The 20856-nt window shown below is 48.0% G+C and overlaps 1 protein-coding gene across 1 annotated transcript; it reads right to left on the bottom strand.

Annotated features, from left to right (window-relative positions):
* Positions 1 to 15193: 15193 nt before the first annotated feature.
* LOC142371255 (tryptase-2-like) lies at positions 15194 to 19696 on the bottom strand. Its single transcript, XM_075453883.1, has 5 exons — positions 19606 to 19696; positions 19052 to 19229; positions 18597 to 18874; positions 16355 to 16494; positions 15194 to 15519 (listed from the first exon to the last, which is right to left on the bottom strand). The coding sequence occupies exons 1-5, from the start codon at positions 19655 to 19657 to the stop codon at positions 15340 to 15342; spliced, it is 828 nt and encodes a 275-aa protein (XP_075309998.1). The 5' UTR covers positions 19658 to 19696; the 3' UTR covers positions 15194 to 15339.
* Between the last annotated feature and the right edge of the window lie 1160 nt (positions 19697 to 20856).

Here is a 20856-nt window from a genome sequence, read left to right as displayed (position 1 = left end):
GTGTGAGAAACTAAGTGAACCCCTGATCCAGCAGCTGGTAGCAGCAGTGAGTGAGAAACTAAGTGAACCCCTGATCCAGCAGCTGGTAGCAGCAGTGAGTGAGAAACTAAGTGAACCCCTGATCCAGCAGCTGGTAGCAGCAGTGTGTGAGAAACTAAGTGAACCCCTGATCCAGCAGCTGGTAGCAGCAGTGTGTGAGAAACTAAGTGAACCCCTGATCCAGCAGCTGGTAGCAGCAGGGTGTGAGAAACTAAGTGAACCCCTGATCCAGCAGCTGGTAGCAGCAGGGTGTGAGAAACTGAGTGAACCCCTGATCCAGCAGCTGGTAGCAGCAGGGTGTGAGAAACTAAGTGAACCCCTGATCCAGCAGCTGGTAGCAGCAGTGAGTGAGAAACTAAGTGAACCCCTGATCCAGCAGCTGGTAGCAGCAGTGAGTGAGAAACTAAGTGAACCCCTGATCCAGCAGCTGGTAGCAGCAGTGAGTGAGAAACTAAGTGAACCCCTGATCCAGCAGCTGGTAGCAGCAGGGTGTGAGAAACTAATTGAACCCCTGATCCAGCAGCTGGTAGCAGCAGTGTGTGAGAAACTAAGTGAACCCCTGATCCAGCAGCTGGTAGCAGCAGTGTGTGAGAAACTAAGTGAACCCCTGATCCAGCAGCTGGTAGCAGCAGTGTGAGAGAAACTAAGTGAACCCCTGATCCAGCAGCTGGTAGCAGTGAGTGAGAAACTAAGTGAACCCCTGATCAAGCAACTGGTAGCAGCAGTGAGTGTGAAACTAAGTGAACCCTTGATCCTGCAGCTGGTAGCAGCAGGGTGTGAGAAACTAAGTGAACCCCTGATCCAGCAGCTGGTAGCAGCAGGGTGTGAGAAACTAAGTGAACCCCTGATCCAGCAGCTGGTAGCAGCAGTGAGTGAGAAACTAAGTGAACCCCTGATCCAGCAGCTGGTAGCAGTAGGGTGTGAGAAACTAAGTGAACCCCTGATCCAGCTGCTCGTAGCAGCAGTGTGTGAGAAACTAAGTGAACCCCTGATCCAGCAGCTGGTAGCAGCAGTGAGTGAGAAACTAAGTGAACCCCTGAACCAGCAGCTGGTAGCAGCAGTGTGAGAGAAACTAAGTGAACCCCTGATCCAGCAGCTGGTAGCAGCAGTGTGAGAGAAACTAAGTGAACCCCTGATCCAGCAGCTGGTAGCAGCAGTGAGAAACTAAGTGAACCCCTGATCCAGCAGCTGGTAGCAGTGTGTGAGAAACTAAGTGAACCCCTGATCCAGCAACTGGTAGCAGCAGTGAGTGTGAAACTAAGTGAACCCCTGATCCAGCAGCTGGTAGCAGCAGGGTGTGAGAAACTAAGTGAACCCCTGATCCAGCAGCTGGTAGCAGCAGGGTGTGAGAAACTAAGTGAACCCCTGATCCAGCAGCTGGTAGCAGCAGTGAGTGAGAAACTAAGTGAACCCCTGATCCAGCAGCTGGTAGCAGCAGGGTGTGAGAAACTAAGTGAACCCCCGATCCAGCTGCTCGTAGCAGCAGTGTGTGAGAAACTAAGTGAACCCCTGATCCAGCAGCTGGTAGCAGCAGTGTGTGAGAAACTAAGTGAACCCCTGATCCAGCAGCTGGTAGCAGCAGTGAGTGAGAAACTAAGTGAACCCCTGATCCAGCAGCTGGTAGCAGCAGTGTGAGAGAAACTAAGTGAACCCCTGATCCAGCAGCTGGTAGCAGCAGTGTGAGAGAAACTAAGTGAACCCCTGATCCAGCAGCTGGTAGCAGCAGTGAGAAACTAAGTGAACCCCTGATCCAGCAGCTGGTAGCAGCAGTGTTTGAGAAACTAAGTGAACCCCTGATCCAGCAGCTGGTAGCAGCAGTGAGAAACTAAGTGAACCCCTGATCCAGCAGCTGGTAGCAGCAGTGAGTGTGAAACTAAGTGAACCCTTGATCCAGAAGCTGGTAGCAGCAGGGTGTGAGAAACTAAGTGAACCCCTGATCCAGCAGCTGGTAGCAGCAGGGTGTGAGAAACTAAGTGAACCCCTGATCCAGCAGCTGGTAGCAGCAGGGTGTGAGAAACTAAGTGAACCCCTGATCCAGCAGCTGGTAGCCGCAGGGTGTGAGAAACTAAGTGAACCCCTGATCCAGCAGCTGTTAGCAGCAGTGTGTGAGAAACTAAGTGAACCCCTGATCCAGCAGCTGGTAGCAGCAGTGGGTGAGAAACTAAGTGAACCCCTGATCCAGCAGCTGGTAGCAGCAGTGAGTGAGAAACTAAGTGAACCCCTGATCCAGCAGCTGGTAGCAGCAGTGTGTGAGAAACTAAGTGAACCCCTGATCCAGCAGCTGGTGGCAGCAGTGTGTGAGAAACTAAGTCAACCCCTGATCCAGCAGCTGGTAGCAGCAGTGTGTGAGAAACTAAGTGAACCCCTGATCCAGCAGCTGGTAGCAGCAGGGTGTGAGAAACTAAGTGAACCCCTGATCCAGCAGCTGGTAGCAGCAGTGTGTGAGAAACTAAGTGAACCCCTGATCCAGCAGCTGGTAGCCGCAGTGAGTGAGAAACTAAGTGAACCCCTGATCCAGCAGCTGGTAGCAGCAGTGAGTGAGAAACTAAGTGAACCCCTGATCCAGCAGCTGGTAGCAGCAGTGAGTGAGAAACTAAGTGAACCCCTGATCCAGCAGCTGGTAGCAGCAGTGTGTGAGAAACTAAGTGAACCCCTGATCCAGCAGCTGGTAGCAGCAGTGAGTGTGAAACTAAGTGAACCCTTGATCCAGCAGCTGGTAGCAGCAGGGTGTGAGAAACTAAGTGAACCCCTGATCCAGCAGCTGGTAGCAGCAGGGTGTGAGAAACTAAGTGAACCCCTGATCCAGCAGCTGGTAGCAGCAGGGTGTGAGAAACTGAGTGAACCCCTGATCCAGCAGCTGGTAGCAGCAGGGTGTGAGAAACTAAGTGAACCCCTGATCCAGCAGCTGGTAGCAGCAGTGAGAAACTAAGTGAACCCCTGATCCAGCAACTGGTAGCAGCAGTGAGTGTGAAACTAAGTGAACCCTTGATCCAGAAGCTGGTAGCAGCAATGTGTGAGAAACTAAGTGAACCCCTGATCCAGCAGCTGGTAGCAGCAGTGAGTGAGAAATTAAGTGAACCCCTGATCCAGCAGCTGGTAGCAGCAGTGAGAAACTAAGTGAACCCCTGATCCAGCAACTGGTAGCAGCAGTGAGTGTGAAACTAAGTGAACCCTTGATCCAGCAGCTGGTAACAGCAAGGTGTGAGAAACTAAGTGAACCCCTGATCCAACAGCTGGTAGCAGCAGGGTGTGAGAAACTAAGTGAACCCCTGATCCAGCGGCTGGTAGCAGCAGGGTGTGAGAAACTAAGTTAACCCCTGATCCAGCAGCTGGTAGCAGCAGGGTGTGAGAAACTAAGTGAACCCCTGATCCAGCAGCTGGTAGCCGCAGGGTGTGAGAAACTAAGTGAACCCCTGATCCAGCAGCTGGTAGCAGCAGTGAGTGAGAAACTAAGTGAACCCCTGATCCAGCAGCTGGTAGCAGCAGTGAGTGAGAAACTAAGTGCACCCCTGATCCAGCAGCTGGTAGCAGCAGTGTGTGAGAAACTAAGTGAACCCCTGATCCAGCAGCTGGTAGCAGCAGTGTGTGAGAAACTAAGTAAACCCCTGATCTAGCAGCTTGTAGCAGCAGTGTGTGAGAAACTAAGTGAACCCCTGATCCAGCAGCTGGTAGCAGCAGTGAGTGAGAAACTAAGTGAACCCCTGATCCAGCAGCTGGTAGCAGCAGGGTGTGAGAAACTAAGTGAACCCCTGATCAAGCAGCTGGTAGCAGCAGTGTGTGAGAAACTAAGTGAACCCCTGATCCAGCAGCTGGTAGCAGCAGTGAGTGAGAAACTAAGTGAACCCCTGATCCAGCAGCTGGTAGCAGCAGTGAGTGAGAAACTAAGTGAACCCCTGATCCAGCAGCTGGTAGCAGCAGTGAGTGAGAAACTAAGTGAACCCCTTATCCAGCAGCTGGTAGCAGCAGTGTGAGAGAAACTAAGTGAACCCCTGATCCAGCAGCTGGTAGCAGCAGTGTGAGAGAAACTAAGTGAACCCCTGATCCAGCAGCTGGTAGCAGCAGTGAGAAACTAAGTGAACCCCTGATCCAGCAACTGGTAGCAGCAGTGAGTGTGAAACTAAGTGAACCCTTGATCCAGCAGCTGGTAGCAGCAGGGTGTGAGAAACTAAGTGAACCCCTGATCCAGCAGCTGGTAGCAGCAGGGTGTGAGAAACTAAGTGAACCCCTGATCCAGCAGCTTGTAGCAGCAGTGAGTGAGAAACTAAGTGAACCCCTGATCCAGCAGCTGGTAGCAGCAGGGTGTGAGAAACTAAGTGAACCCCTGATCCAGCAGCTGGTAGCAGCAGTGTGTGAGAAACTAAGTGAACCCCTGATCCAGCAGCTGGTAGCAGCAGTGAGTGAGAAACTAAGTGAACCCCTGATCCAGCAGCTGGTAGCAGCAGGGTTTGAGAAACTAAGTGAACCCCTGATCCAGCAGCTGGTAGCCGCAGGGTGTGAGAAACTAAGTGAACCCCTGATCCAGCAGCTGGTAGCAGCAGTGTGTGAGAAACTAAGTGAACCCCTGATCCAGCAGCTGGTAGCAGCAGTGAGTGAGAAACTAAGTGAACCCCTGATCCAGCAGCTGGTAGCAGCAGTGAGTGAGAAACTAAGTGAACCCCTGATCCAGCAGCTGGTAGCAGCAGTGTGTGAGAAACTAAGTGAACCCCTGATCCAGCAGCTGGTAGCAGCAGTGTGTGAGAAACTAAGTGAACCCCTGATCCAGCAGCTGGTAGCAGCAGGGTGTGAGAAACTAAGTGAACCCCTGATCCAGCAGCTGGTAGCAGCAGGGTGTGAGAAACTGAGTGAACCCCTGATCCAGCAGCTGGTAGCAGCAGGGTGTGAGAAACTAAGTGAACCCCTGATCCAGCAGCTGGTAGCAGCAGTGAGTGAGAAACTAAGTGAACCCCTGATCCAGCAGCTGGTAGCAGCAGTGAGTGAGAAACTAAGTGAACCCCTGATCCAGCAGCTGGTAGCAGCAGTGAGTGAGAAACTAAGTGAACCCCTGATCCAGCAGCTGGTAGCAGCAGGGTGTGAGAAACTAATTGAACCCCTGATCCAGCAGCTGGTAGCAGCAGTGTGTGAGAAACTAAGTGAACCCCTGATCCAGCAGCTGGTAGCAGCAGTGTGTGAGAAACTAAGTGAACCCCTGATCCAGCAGCTGGTAGCAGCAGTGTGAGAGAAACTAAGTGAACCCCTGATCCAGCAGCTGGTAGCAGTGAGTGAGAAACTAAGTGAACCCCTGATCAAGCAACTGGTAGCAGCAGTGAGTGTGAAACTAAGTGAACCCTTGATCCTGCAGCTGGTAGCAGCAGGGTGTGAGAAACTAAGTGAACCCCTGATCCAGCAGCTGGTAGCAGCAGGGTGTGAGAAACTAAGTGAACCCCTGATCCAGCAGCTGGTAGCAGCAGTGAGTGAGAAACTAAGTGAACCCCTGATCCAGCAGCTGGTAGCAGTAGGGTGTGAGAAACTAAGTGAACCCCTGATCCAGCTGCTCGTAGCAGCAGTGTGTGAGAAACTAAGTGAACCCCTGATCCAGCAGCTGGTAGCAGCAGTGAGTGAGAAACTAAGTGAACCCCTGAACCAGCAGCTGGTAGCAGCAGTGTGAGAGAAACTAAGTGAACCCCTGATCCAGCAGCTGGTAGCAGCAGTGTGAGAGAAACTAAGTGAACCCCTGATCCAGCAGCTGGTAGCAGCAGTGAGAAACTAAGTGAACCCCTGATCCAGCAGCTGGTAGCAGTGTGTGAGAAACTAAGTGAACCCCTGATCCAGCAACTGGTAGCAGCAGTGAGTGTGAAACTAAGTGAACCCCTGATCCAGCAGCTGGTAGCAGCAGGGTGTGAGAAACTAAGTGAACCCCTGATCCAGCAGCTGGTAGCAGCAGGGTGTGAGAAACTAAGTGAACCCCTGATCCAGCAGCTGGTAGCAGCAGTGAGTGAGAAACTAAGTGAACCCCTGATCCAGCAGCTGGTAGCAGCAGGGTGTGAGAAACTAAGTGAACCCCCGATCCAGCTGCTCGTAGCAGCAGTGTGTGAGAAACTAAGTGAACCCCTGATCCAGCAGCTGGTAGCAGCAGTGTGTGAGAAACTAAGTGAACCCCTGATCCAGCAGCTGGTAGCAGCAGTGAGTGAGAAACTAAGTGAACCCCTGATCCAGCAGCTGGTAGCAGCAGTGTGAGAGAAACTAAGTGAACCCCTGATCCAGCAGCTGGTAGCAGCAGTGTGAGAGAAACTAAGTGAACCCCTGATCCAGCAGCTGGTAGCAGCAGTGAGAAACTAAGTGAACCCCTGATCCAGCAGCTGGTAGCAGCAGTGTTTGAGAAACTAAGTGAACCCCTGATCCAGCAGCTGGTAGCAGCAGTGAGAAACTAAGTGAACCCCTGATCCAGCAGCTGGTAGCAGCAGTGAGTGTGAAACTAAGTGAACCCTTGATCCAGAAGCTGGTAGCAGCAGGGTGTGAGAAACTAAGTGAACCCCTGATCCAGCAGCTGGTAGCAGCAGGGTGTGAGAAACTAAGTGAACCCCTGATCCAGCAGCTGGTAGCAGCAGGGTGTGAGAAACTAAGTGAACCCCTGATCCAGCAGCTGGTAGCCGCAGGGTGTGAGAAACTAAGTGAACCCCTGATCCAGCAGCTGTTAGCAGCAGTGTGTGAGAAACTAAGTGAACCCCTGATCCAGCAGCTGGTAGCAGCAGTGGGTGAGAAACTAAGTGAACCCCTGATCCAGCAGCTGGTAGCAGCAGTGAGTGAGAAACTAAGTGAACCCCTGATCCAGCAGCTGGTAGCAGCAGTGTGTGAGAAACTAAGTGAACCCCTGATCCAGCAGCTGGTGGCAGCAGTGTGTGAGAAACTAAGTCAACCCCTGATCCAGCAGCTGGTAGCAGCAGTGTGTGAGAAACTAAGTGAACCCCTGATCCAGCAGCTGGTAGCAGCAGTGAGTGAGAAACTAAGTGAACCCCTGATCCAGCAGCTGGTAGCAGCAGGGTGTGAGAAACTAAGTGAACCCCTGATCCAGCAGCTGGTAGCAGCAGTGTGTGAGAAACTAAGTGAACCCCTGATCCAGCAGCTGGTAGCCGCAGTGAGTGAGAAACTAAGTGAACCCCTGATCCAGCAGCTGGTAGCAGCAGTGAGTGAGAAACTAAGTGAACCCCTGATCCAGCAGCTGGTAGCAGCAGTGAGTGAGAAACTAAGTGAACCCCTGATCCAGCAGCTGGTAGCAGCAGTGTGTGAGAAACTAAGTGAACCCCTGATCCAGCAGCTGGTAGCAGCAGTGAGTGTGAAACTAAGTGAACCCTTGATCCAGCAGCTGGTAGCAGCAGGGTGTGAGAAACTAAGTGAACCCCTGATCCAGCAGCTGGTAGCAGCAGGGTGTGAGAAACTAAGTGAACCCCTGATCCAGCAGCTGGTAGCAGCAGGGTGTGAGAAACTGAGTGAACCCCTGATCCAGCAGCTGGTAGCAGCAGGGTGTGAGAAACTAAGTGAACCCCTGATCCAGCAGCTGGTAGCAGCAGTGAGTGAGAAACTAAGTGAACCCCTGATCCAGCAGCTGGTAGCAGCAGTGAGTGAGAAACTAAGTGAACCCCTGATCCAGCAGCTGGTAGCAGCAGTGAGTGAGAAACTAAGTGAACCCCTGATCCAGCAGCTGGTAGCAGCAGGGTGTGAGAAACTAAGTGAACCCCTGATCCAGCAGCTGGTAGCAGCAGTGTGTGAGAAACTAAGTGAACCCCTGATCCAGCAGCTGGTAGCAGCAGTGTGTGAGAAACTAAGTGAACCCCTGATCCAGCAGCTGGTAGCAGCAGTGTGAGAGAAACTAAGTGAACCCCTGATCCAGCAGCTGGTAGCAGTGTGTGAGAAACTAAGTGAACCCCTGATCCAGCAACTGGTAGCAGCAGTGAGTGTGAAACTAAGTGAACCCTTGATCCAGCAGCTGGTAGCAGCAGGATGTGAGAAACTAAGTGAACCCCTGATCCAGCAGCTGGTAGCAACAGGGTCTGAGAAACTATGTGAACCCCTGATCCAGCAGCTGGTAGCAGCAGGGTGTGAGAAACTAAGTGAACCCCTGATCCAGCAGCTGGTAGCAGCAGTGAGTGAGAAACTAAGTGAACCCCTGATCCAGCAGCTGGTACCAGCAGTGAGAAACTAAGTGAACCCCTGATCCAGCAGCTGGTAGCAGCAGTGTGTGAGAAACTAAGTGAACCCTTGATCCAGCAGCTGGTAGCAGCAGTGTGAGAGAAACTAAGTGAACCCCTGATCCAGCAGCTGGTAGCAGCAGTGTGAGAGAAACTAAGTGAACCCCTGATCCAGCAGCTGGTAGCAGCAGTGTGTGAGAAACTAAGTGAACCCCTGATCCAGCAGCTGGTAGCAGCAGTGTGAGAGAAACTAAGTGAACCCCTGATCCAGCAGCTGGTAGCAGCAGTGTGAGAGAAACTAAGTGAACCCCTGATCCAGCAGCTGGTAGCAGCAGTGAGAAACTAAGTGAACCCCTGATCCAGCAGCTGGTAGCAGCAGTGTGTGAGAAACTAAGTGAACCCCTGATCCAGCAGCTGGTAGCAGCAGTGAGAAACTAAGTGAACCCCTGATCCAGCAACTGGTAGCAGCAGTGAGTGAGAAACTAAGTGAACCCTTGATCCAGCAGCTGGTAGCAGCAGGGTGTGAGAAACTAAGTGAACCCCTGATCCAGCAGCTGGTAGCAGCAGGGTGTGAGAAACTAAGTGAACCCCTGATCCAGCAGCTGGTAGCAGCAGGGTGTGAGAAACTGAGTGAACCCCTGATCCAGCAGCTGGTAGCAGCAGGGTGTGAGAAACTAAGTGAACCCCTGATCCAGCAGCTGGTAGCAGCAGTGAGTGAGAAACTAAGTGAACCCCTGATCCAGCAGCTGGTAGCAGCAGTGAGTGAGAAACTAAGTGAACCCCTGATCCAGCAGCTGGTAGCAGCAGTGAGTGAGAAACTAAGTGAACCCCTGATCCAGCAGCTGGTAGCAGCAGGGTGTGAGAAACTAAGTGAACCCCTGATCCAGCAGCTGGTAGCAGCAGTGTGTGAGAAACTAAGTGAACCCCTGATCCAGCAGCTGGTAGCAGCAGTGTGTGAGAAACTAAGTGAACCCCTGATCCAGCAGCTGGTAGCAGCAGTGTGAGAGAAACTAAGTGAATCCCTGATCCAGCAGCTGGTAGCAGTGAGTGAGAAACTAAGTGAACCCCTGATCCAGCAACTGGTAGCAGCAGTGAGTGTGAAACTAAGTGAACCCTTGATCCAGCAGCTGGTAGCAGCAGGGTGTGAGAAACTAAGTGAACCCCTGATCCAGAAGCTGGTAGCAGCAGGGTGTGAGAAACTAAGTGAACCCCTGATCCAGCAGCTGGTAGCAGCAGTGAGTGAGAAACTAAGTGAACCCCTGATCCAGCAGCTGGTAGCAGTAGGGTGTGAGAAACTAAGTGAACCCCTGATCCAGCTGCTCGTAGCAGCAGTGTGTGAGAAACTAAGTGAACCCCTGATCCAGCAGCTGGTAGCAGCAGTGAGTGAGAAACTAAGTGAACCCCTGATCCAGCAGCTGGTAGCAGCAGTGTGAGAGAAACTAAGTGAACCCCTGATCCAGCAGCTGGTAGCAGCAGTGTGAGAGAAACTAAGTGAACCCCTGATCCAGCAGCTGGTAGCAGCAGTGAGAAACTAAGTGAACCCCTGATCCAGCAGCTGGTAGCAGTGTGTGAGAAACTAAGTGAACCCCTGATCCAGCAACTGGTAGCAGCAGTGAGTGTGAAACTAAGTGAACCCTTGATCCAGCAGCTGGTAGCAGCAGTGTGTGAGAAACTAAGTGAACCCCTGATCCAGCAGCTGGTAGCAGCAGGGTGTGAGAAACTAAGTGAACCCCTGATCCAGCAGCTGGTAGCAGCAGTGAGTGAGAAACTAAGTGAACCCCTGATCCAGCAGCTGGTAGCAGCAGGGTGTGAGAAACTAAGTGAACCCCTGATCCAGCTGCTCGTAGCAGCAGTGTGTGAGAAACTAAGTGAACCCCTGATCCAGCAGCTGGTAGCAGCAGTGAGTGAGAAACTAAGTGAACCCCTGATCCAGCAGCTGGTAGCAGCAGTGTGAGAGAAACTAAGTGAACCCCTGATCCAGCAGCTGGTAGCAGCAGTGTGAGAGAAACTAAGTGAACCCCTGATCCAGCAGCTGGTAGCAGCAGTGAGAAACTAAGTGAACCCCTGATCCAGCAGCTGGTAGCAGCAGTGTGTGAGAAACTAAGTGAACCCCTGATCCAGCAGCTGGTAGCAGCAGTGAGAAACTAAGTGAACCCCTGATCCAGCAGCTGGTAGCAGCAGTGAGTGTGAAACTAAGTGAACCCTTGATCCAGAAGCTGGTAGCAGCAGGGTGTGAGAAACTAAGTGAACCCCTGATCCAGCAGCTGGTAGCAGCAGGGTGTGAGAAATTAAGTGAACCCCTGATCCAGCAGCTGGTAGCAGCAGGGTGTGAGAAACTAAGTGAACCCCTGATCCAGCAGCTGGTAGCCGCAGGGTGTGAGAAACTAAGTGAACCCCTGATCCAGCAGCTGTTAGCAGCAGTGTGTGAGAAACTAAGTGAACCCCTGATCCAGCAGCTGGTAGCAGCAGTGGGTGAGAAACTAAGTGAACCCCTGATCCAGCAGCTGGTAGCAGCAGTGAGTGAGAAACTAAGTGAACCCCTGATCCAGCAGCTGGTAGCAGCAGTGTGTGAGAAACTAAGTGAACCCCTGATCCAGCAGCTGGTGGCAGCAGTGTTTGAGAAACTAAGTCAACCCCTGATCCAGCAGCTGGTAGCAGCAGTGTGTGAGAAACTAAGTGAACCCCTGATCCAGCAGCTGGTAGCAGCAGTGAGTGAGAAACTAAGTGAACCCCTGATCCAGCAGCTGGTAGCAGCAGGGTGTGAGAAACTAAGTGAACCCCTGATCCAGCAGCTGGTAGCAGCAGTGTGTGAGAAACTAAGTGAACCCCTGATCCAGCAGCTGGTAGCAGCAGTGAGTGAGAAACTAAGTGAACCCCTGATCCAGCAGCTGGTAGCAGCAGTGAGTGAGAAACTAAGTGAACCCCTGATCCAGCAGCTGGTAGCAGCAGTGAGTGAGAAACTAAGTGAACCCCTGATCCAGCAGCTGGTAGCAGCAGTGTGTGAGAAACTAAGTGAACCCCTGATCCAGCAGCTGGTAGCAGCAGTGTGAGAGAAACTAAGTGAACCCCTGATCCAGCAGCTGGTAGCAGCAGTGTGAGAGAAACTAAGTGAACCCCTGATCCAGCAGCTGGTAGCAGCAGTGAGAAACTAAGTGAACCCCTGATCCAGCAACTGGTAGCAGCAGTGAGTGTGAAACTAAGTGAACCCTTGATCCAGCAGCTGGTAGCAGCAGGGTGTGAGAAACTAAGTGAACCCCTGATCCAGCAGCTGGTAGCAGCAGGGTGTGAGAAACTAAGTGAACCCCTGATCCAGCAGCTGGTAGCAGCAGGGTGTGAGAAACTATGTGAACCCCTGATCCAGCAGCTGGTAGCAGCAGTTTGTGAGAAACTAAGTGAACCCCTGATCCAGCAGCTGGTAGCAGCAGGGTGTGAGAAACTAAGTGAACCCCTGATCCAGCAGCTGGTAGCAGCAGGGTGTGAGAAACTAAGTGAACCCCTGATCCAGCAGCTGGTAGCAGCAGTGTGTGAGAAACTAAGTGAACCCCTGATCCAGCAGCTGGTAGCAGCAGTGTGTGAGAAACTAAGTGAACCCCTGATCCAGCAGCTGGTAGCAGCAGTGAGTGAGAAACTAAGTGAACCCCTGATCCAGCAGCTGGTAGCAGCAGTGAGTGAGAAACTAAGTGAACCCCTGATCCAGCAGCTGGTAGCAGCAGGGTGTGAGAAACTAAGTGAACCCCTGATCCAGCAGCTGGTAGCAGCAGTGAGTGAGAAACTAAGTGAACCCCTGATCCAGCAGCTGGTAGCAGCAGGGTGTGAGAAACTAAGTGAACCCCTGATCCAGCAGCTGGTAGCAGCAGTGAGTGAGAAACTAAGTGAACCCTTGATCCAGCAGCTGGTAGCAGCAGTGAGTGAGAAACTAAGTGAACCCCTGATCCAGCAGCTGGTAGCAGCAGTGTGTGAGAAACTAAGTGAACCCCTGATCCAGCAGCTGGTAGCAGCAGTGAGTGAGAAACTAAGTGAACCCCTGATCCAGCAGCTGGTAGCAGCAGGGTGTGAGAAACTAAGTGAACCCCTGATCCAGCAGCTGGTAGCAGCAGTGTGTGAGAAACTAAATGAACCCCTGATCCAGCAGCTGGTAGCAGCAGTGAGTGAGAAACTAAGTGAACCCCTGATCCAGCAGCTGGTAGCAGCAGTGAGTGAGAAACTAAGTGAACCCCTGATCCAGCAGCTGGTTTCCTGTGGGACGTTCTCAGTCTCTCTCATGGTTGTGGAGAAATCTTGGCCCACTCTTCTCTCCAGCTGCTTCAGCTCATTGAGGTTTGCAGCTTTGGTTTCTGCACAGCTCTCTGAAGGTCCCACCACAGCATCTCAGTCAGGCTGAGGTCTGGACTCTGACTGGACCATTGCAACACCTTGATTCTTCTCTTCTTCAGACATTCTGTTGTAGTTTCACAGCTGTGTTTGGGATCTTTGTCCTGTTGATGAGCCAGTTTCAGCCCAGCTTTAGCTGTCAGACAGATGGCCTCACATCTGACTCTAGAACACTTTGGTATCCAGAGGAGTTCATGGTGGACTCAATGGCTGCAAGGTGCCCAGGTCCTGTGGCTGCAGAACCAGCCCAGATCATCAGCCCTCCACCACCGTGCTTTACAGCTGGTGTGAGATGTTTGTGCTGATATGCTATGTTTGGTTTCCTCCAAACGTGCTGCTGTGCATTATGAGCAAACATCTCCACTTTGGTCTGCTCTGTCCAAAGGACATTGTTCCAGAAGTCTTGTGGTTTGTTTAGATGCAGCTTTGCAAACCTAAGCTGTGCTGCCATGTTCTTTTTAGAGAGAAGAGGCTTTCTCCTGCAACCCTTCCACACAAGCCATACCTGTTCAGCCTGTTTCTAACTGTGCTGTCATGACCTTTAACCTTTAACATGCTAACTGAGGCCTGCAGAGTCTGATATGTAGCTCTTGGGTTTCTGACCTTGGGGTGATCTTTAACCTTTAACATGCTAACTGAGGCCTGCAGAGTCTGAGATGTAGCTCTTGGGTTTCTGACCTTGGGGTGACCTTTAACCTTTAACATGCTAACTGAGGCCTGCAGAGTCTGAGATGTAGCTCTTGGGTTTCTGACCTTGGGGTGACCTTTAACCTTTAACATGCTAACTGAGGCCTGCAGAGTCTGAGATGTGGCTCTTGGGTTTCTGACCTTGGGGTGACCTTTAATCTTTAACATGCTAACTGAGGCCTGCAGAGTCTGAGATGTAGCTCTTGGGTTTCTGACCTCCGGGTGACCTTTAACCTTTAACATGCTAACTGAGGCCTGCAGAGTCTAAATGTAGCTCTTGGGTTTCTGACCTTGGGGTGACCTTTAACCTTTAACATGCTAACTGAGGCCTGCAGAGTCTAAATGTAGCTCTTGGGTTTCTGACCTTGGGGTGACCTTTAACTTTTAACATGCTAACTGAGGCCTGCAGAGTCTGAGATATAGCTCTTGGGTTTCTGACCTTGGGGTGACCTTTAACCTTTAACATGCTAACTGAGGCCTGCAGAGTCTGAGATGTAGCTCTTGGGTTTCTGACCTTGGGGTGATCTTTAACCTTTAACATGCTAACTGAGGCCTGCAGAGTCTGAGATGTAGCTCTTGGGTTTCTGACCTTGGGGTGACCTTTAACCTTTAACATGCTAACTGAGGCCTGCAGAGTCTGAGATGTAGCTCTTGGGTTTCTGACCTTGAGGTGACCTTTAACCTTTAACATGCTAACTGAGGCCTGCAGAGTCTGAGATGTAGCTCTTGGGTTTCTGACCTTGGGGTGACCTTTAACCTTTAACATGCTAACTGAGGCCTGCAGAGTCTGAGATGTAGCTCTTGGGTTTCTGACCTTGGGGTGACCTTTAACCTTTAACATGCTAACTGAGGCCTGCAGAGTCTGAGATGTAGCTCTTGGGTTTCTGACCTCCGGGTGACCTTGGGGTGACCTTGCTGGGACGTCCACTCCTGGGCAGACTGACAGCTGTCCTGAATGTTTTCCACCTGTGAATAATCTTTCTCTCTGTGCAATGATGGACTGCAGATAGTTTGGAAATGGCCTTCTAACCCTTCCCAGGTTGATGGGCAGCAACAGCTGCTTCTCTAAGATCGTTGCTGATGTCTTTCCTCCTTGGCATCGTGTTAACACACACCTGAATGCTGCAGAACTTCTGCGTTTCTAGAGGTGCTCACACTGACTGATGATCAGTTAATCAGAGCATTGATCAGCAGCTGGCTGCTACTGACCCTCTTTGTTCCTGTGGAAGCAGGAAGGGTTCACCTAGTTTTTCACTCGCTGCTTCTGTGTTTGTCTGTTTTTCCTCCATAAATAATGACACAGTGTGATGTTTGATGTTCTGAAAAATATATATTTGTTCATTCTTGTATCCCAATATGTAAAACCTCAGAATTTAAGAAGAGTGTACTTTCTTTTTGTCATGACTGTTTATTTTAATATTTATTTGAATGAAGCCCTTTTCTGGTACAGCAAAGTCATGGAATACTGAGGGTAAAACTACTTTATGTTACCTGTTTATAGTGTAAAAGCTGATCATTTTGTCAAGCTCAGCCTTTTGAGGAAGTCGTAGCTTATTGAATTGAGATGAAATGTCCTACAGCAAGGTGTGTACAAAGGTGTTGCTATTGATATCACATTCAAAGCTATTCATCCCAAATGTGCTTAAGATGTCACATTTGTGAGCTGTGGCTAATACCTAATATGTCTAAATACTGATGCATCAATGTGTAAGCGTTTCATTCTTTCATTATTGCTGTTGTTTGAGCTTTAGTTAGTCTGTGCATTGGAAGGGTTTAATGAAAAATGAAAGTAAACGAGACTCCGTGCCTCTCATCACTGTCAGGTGCTATTTTGGGAGTTAGAAATGAAGTATGTAATGATGATGTTTTGTTTTATTTCCCCCCCTTTGGCAAATAAACAGAAATTCACCAAAATACAGAGAGACACGAAAAAAGATGCTTATAAGCTTTAATTCAAGGAAGTTCAACGAAAGAGCCAGAGTGAATCGGCATTAAACGTTGTATGTGGTGAGCATGCAAAGCAGAAAAGAAGGCAAATTATCAGTGGACTTTTAGCATTCAGCTTTAGCTTCTTGGAGGTTTAGGCCTCAGCTGAGCCTTCCTCTCCTTGGTGGATGTAGCCATTGATGAAGTCCAGATACTTGGACACCTGAGTGTAGAGGCCAGGGCTGGATGGGAGACCACAACCTCCAGAGCTCAAGATTCCCACCTGCACAAAGCCTTTGGCTGTGCGACACACCAGTGGGCCGCCATCGTCCCCCTGTGGAGGCACAAACAGCTGTCACTCAGATGCTGACATTATGTCTGTCTCTCCTCTGAGTAGTGTTCAATCATTGTTTTAAATGGTTGAGCTACCACACACCAGAAAAATATGAAAAAAAATATGAAAAATACTGTAGGTAAGTAGCTGGGATATTCGGAGATGTGGAAAAAGCTCCTAAGAAATAGCAGAATAAAGTAAATTCAGTTTACTGTATGACAGGGGAGGCACTCAAGATCTTACATCAGCTAAAGTACAGTTAGTAGCAACATTAAGCATCAAAGCCTACATGTCTCTGGCCATCAGAGCATTGTAGCATTCAACAGTTGGAACTTCTTTAGGTGGAACTAGTTCCAGTTGACGAGTGAGGTCTTAAAGGCAGAAGGCTTGAGCCCGTCACAGGGCGGCATGTTCAAGCTTGGACACTGCCTGATAAAATATTATTGTGGAAAGAGGAAGTAGTGAAGCCATCAAGCTGACACAAAAGAGGAAACGATAACAGTTTGTTGGACATGACTCGGCCCAGCTGAACAGTTTAAATTCAGCTCCATCCAAAGACTGGTTAGCACAGTGCTTTTTTTTTCAAACAAAAACTTAAAAATATAAAGTTAAATCAGAATGATTTCTGTTTAAATGTGACGGTCCAGATTAATGTAGCATAAAACTTCTCAGTTGTAAGTTTGTGTTTGAATAAGTGCATTTTCCACAATATTACTTTTAATCTATAAATATTCAGAAATGAATATTAGAATTGAATTTTCAACCACTGATTTAGGCCATGGATTGTTTTCTCAACATCATGGAAAAGAACTGATTCTTAAATTGTAAGACCCACCTTGCAGGCGCCCTTCCCTCCAGCTCTGTACCCTGCACACAGCGAGTTAGAGGGCAGCTTGCCGTACATGGCGTTACAGCTTTGCTGAGAAAGGATTGGAATCTTAAGCTGCTGAAGGACCTCTGGATCTGGGAGTGGAACTGCATGGACACACACACAAAAAAAGTCCAGGACAGAAGGGGATGTGTTCATGTTAGTATGATTATATAACCTTTATTTAAACTCGGAGATATATTGAGGAAACAACCTCATTTACAATATAGACAAAATACACAAAAACATTAGAAGACACAGTTAAAAAACAACATTTAGAACATACAGGAAGCTTAACAGAAGTGACAAAGATAGGCTGTGAAAACATAGAAGTCTAATTAAAAACAGGAGCAGTAGGAAGTAAAATAAGGTACGATTATGGATTTAAAATCTCCTAATGCTATGAGTGTGGTAAGTTTCAGATGGTTTTGGAAGGTATTCCAGGTTTGAGGTGCGCAGTAAGAAAAACTGGACTTTCCAAATTCAGTGCAAGCAGAGGGAACTTTCAGTGTGAGCCAGTCCTTTGAGCGTGTATGATAAAGACTTGTATTAAAAGATATTAAAGAGTTAATAAAAGATGGCAGGAGACCAGAGAGAGCTACAAAAATAAATAAAAAACAATGGCTATCACGCCTATTAGACAGAGATGTCCATTCAACTTTAGAGTACAGCTCACAGTGATGGGTGTTTGTAATAAATCTCAGGGCTGAATGATACACGGCATTCAGTGGATGTAAAGTTGTTGCTGATGCATGTCTATTTAAAATGTCTCCATGATCTAAAACTGACATAAAAGTTGCCTCCATAAGTTCCTTCCTACAATGCAGAGGAAATGATGATTTGTTCCTGTAAAAAAAGCCTATTTTTTGTCTTATTTTACTTACTAGATTAGATGCATGATATTTGAAAGTAATTTTGTCATCAATCCAAATCCCAAGATATTTATACTTGGTGACTCTTTCAATTACTACCATTACTAGTGGAGATAGTTTGGCTAATGTAGGTGATATTGATTGATTTAGTGAAAAGCATCAATTTAGTTTTACCTGCATTAAGAACCAGTTTGTGATTATTAAGAGCAACTTGTAAGTCAGTGAAACAGTGCTGAAGGAGTTCAATAGCAGAGGGTACAGAGTCAGATATACAATACAAAATAGTGTCATCAGCATAAAGATGGATGCTACAGCCAGTGACAGTGGTTACAATGTCGTTGATATACAATGAGAACAGGACGGGTCCAAGGATAGATCCTTGAGGCACACCTTTTGCAACATGAGCAAAGTTTGACTTAACATTACCGAGAGTCACACATTGCTGTCTGTCTGTAAGGTACCTTTTAAACCATTTAAAAGCGATATTATCAAATCCAATATTGAGAAGTGTAGTTAAGAGCAGTTCATGGTCAACTGTATCGAAGGCCTTTGAGAGGTCAATAAAAAGAGCTGCACAGTGTTTCTTTTTATCTAAAGCCAGAATGATATCATTTAAGACCAGTGTTGCAGCGGTAATAGTGCAATGTTTTTCTCGAAAACCAGATTGATGAATACTTAGAGTGTACTGAAAGAAAATTTTGAAGTTGATTGTTAACCAGTGATTTCAGTATTTTTGCCAGGCACGATAGTTTGGATATAGGCCTGTAGTTATTAAGGTCGACTGTTCCACCGCCTTTATGTTAGGGAGTAACTAAGGCAGTTTTCCAATCTTTAGGAACTGCACCAGCTAAAATCGAAAGGTGAAAAATATATGTTACATAATTTACTATTAGTGGAGCAGCTGGCTTTGGAAAGTATTGGTCGAGTTTGTCCTCGCCAACAGATTTCTTAGTGTGTATAGTCTGTAAAGCCTTGGCCACTTCACCAGGAGAGAAAAGTTGTAGGCTGAAACAGGGCTTTGGTAACATGTTGATGTCGGATTTAATGATAGGCAGAGGGGGTCTTGTGTATGTATGGTCGAATAAGTTACCAGCAGACACTTTGATGTACTTTTATGTGCAAGATCAGGTCTGTATCTATGACAGCAGAGATTCAAAAGAGCTTGATTTCCAACAGCCAACAGAATTATGCGGACATGTACAAATTCATTGGGAGTGTTGAAATACTTCAATCTTCTTAGAGTGTAAAGTGGTCATGGTCAAAAGCACATGTCTTTATAGACAGCCCAAGCTGTTGCAGTCGTGTGTGTGCATTTTATAGACTAATACGAAACGTACCATCCTTGCCGATCTGTCCCCAGCCAGTGATCCAACACTCAGATGATGAATCAAAGGTGGCGTCAGCACTGGGCAGGCTCACCGCAGCAACCAGCGGGGAGGTTTTCGCCTTTCTCTTCAGCTTGATCAGAGCAATGTCGTTTTCATAGCGACTGCTCAGAGCCCGGTATTCAGGATGACGGATGACATGTGTTATACTCATGTAATCAACAGATGCCTTTTGCAGCTCATGTGACCCGGCCCAAGCTCCTGATCGACGCTCATTCGGCTGAAGTTTCCTGGCAACATAAATACACAAAAAGTTTTTCAGTATTCACCAATGACCCACTGGTTCCCACACACTGCTCCACATCTAGCTTCTTTTCAAAGGAATTCTCAGGTTGCTTACTCAATACAGTAATGTATCCAGAAAACCACAAGGGTTTGTAGGTCGGACATCACAAAGAAACACTTACTTATCCCAGCAGTGCGCAGCAGTCAGCACCCACTCCTTGTTGAGGAGGGAGCCGCCACAACGCCATTTTTTCAAGCCATTTTCTGTTGTGATGTTGAGGTGGACCATCCACGGCCAAGTGCCCCTCTCAGCGTTCTCTCCTCTAATGATGGAGCTCCTCACTTTAGCTGCTAGTAAACCTGAGAAAACGTTTCAAACTTCTGATGATGGTAAAGTGGAAGCATTTGGCCAAATGAAATATAACAAGTTTGAAATTTTCCCATAAACATGGTAACTGTCATGTTTGTATGGTGAACATGGGAAAGAGAGGGAAACAGAGTGCATTCCATTATATTATCATCCTCCAATATCAGTATAACAAAAGAGCTCATTTCCTGTTTTTGGAATATAAGACGTAAGATTTTGCTGCCACAGTTTCTGATCTTAGAAGATTTTCATTGACAAATATAGCATCTCCAAATGTATTATTAGAGCTGGTAAATGGAAGCCCAGCCCTCTAAAACTAGACACAGTTTAATCAACACAAAATAATGTTCACAGGCGTGGTATATTTACCTCCAGTGTTGTGGAGCAGTACCAGCAGAAGGAGCAGTTTACACACAGCCATGGCTGGACCAGAGTGAAGCGAAGCAGAGGCTGTGCAGGCGGCCAGGAGGAGTCGGAGCTTTATGTACACAGCTGGAGAGGTGAAGCTCCTATCAGCACCATCACCCATCCCTTTTCCTCTTCTAGCACACCAAGACAGAACATTTAATCAAGAACATTTAGGAACACTTCCAAGATGCTTGCTTGACATGTAATATTTCTGCAGCATTACAAATAAATCTCATATTTTAAATCTACATTTGTGTGAAATTTTTCCGATGCTATGATGAATAAGTTCAACAATGTATAACATAAGTTGGTCACTTATTTCCCAGCATCCCCTCTATACTACTGAATATAAAATTCGATAGGTAGTAGGTTTTGATAGTGTCGCCATTTTTTAAATACAAAGCCATGGTAATTAGGTATTTATTGTCTAATCTAGAATTTTGATCGGGGACAGGCAAAATGTACAGTTTATACTGAAGCTCTTCAGATATCCCTCTGGTTTAGTGATGAGTGCAATGAGACTTATTGAAGGATAAGAGACTTATTTCTCCACCTCAGTGGTTCTCATCTTCCATCTCATGTGGAGCATTTCCATGAAATGCCACTTTATAATCCCAGTATTGCACTTTCCTTAAAACAAGGTTTGCTTATTTTTACCCCGCTATAAATAGGCTACAATATAACAAATGTCTTGCAACGGCATAATTGTACTTTAATGTATTATTCAAGAAAAACTACTACCAGTAATGCACCTTTTTAGTTCGTTTAAGGGTATTTAGGTGTTTTTTTTATGTACATATATGTATATAGACATACATATGTCTGTACTGTCATCTCCACAGCATGCTAAAGCCTCTCAGTGGAGTTAAAAGTCTGGACTTTGTGGTGTCCAATCCATGTCTCGTACTTTCTGAACCACTCTTTCACAGTTGGAGCCCGATGAATCCTGACACCTTGGAGTATGTCCGTGCCATCGGGGAAGAAAAAAATCTATCGATGGAAGAACCTGGTCATTTAGTAGAATCGTGTGGTTAGCTGACCTCACTTTTTAGCACATAACATTGATGAACCTCGACATAACAAGCCCAGATCATATCATGCCTGTCACAGAGACACATCATCTGTTCCCATTTCTTTAGCTGCATGTGTGAAAAACAGCAAAGATAACACAGGCTGACAGACAGAAAACAGGATTTCTGCAGCAACAAGGTG

The sequence above is a fragment of the Odontesthes bonariensis genome, chromosome 21 (genome assembly GCF_027942865.1).
Source record: "Odontesthes bonariensis isolate fOdoBon6 chromosome 21, fOdoBon6.hap1, whole genome shotgun sequence".
Lineage (NCBI taxonomy): Eukaryota > Metazoa > Chordata > Actinopteri > Atheriniformes > Atherinopsidae > Odontesthes > Odontesthes bonariensis.
This window is presented reverse-complemented; position numbering and strand designations above follow the sequence as displayed.

Coding starts and splice junctions, on each gene's coding strand:
- LOC142371255 (XM_075453883.1), bottom strand. CDS start 19,657: ATGGCTGTGTGTAAACTGCTCCTTCTGCTGGTACTGCTCCACAACACT. Junction 19,230..19,605: donor ACTGCTCCACAACACTGGAG/GTAAATATACCA, acceptor ACGTTTTCTCAG/GTTTACTAGCAGCTAAAGTG. Junction 18,875..19,051: donor GCTGCGCACTGCTGGGATAA/GTAAGTGTTTCT, acceptor TTATGTTGCCAG/GAAACTTCAGCCGAATGAGC.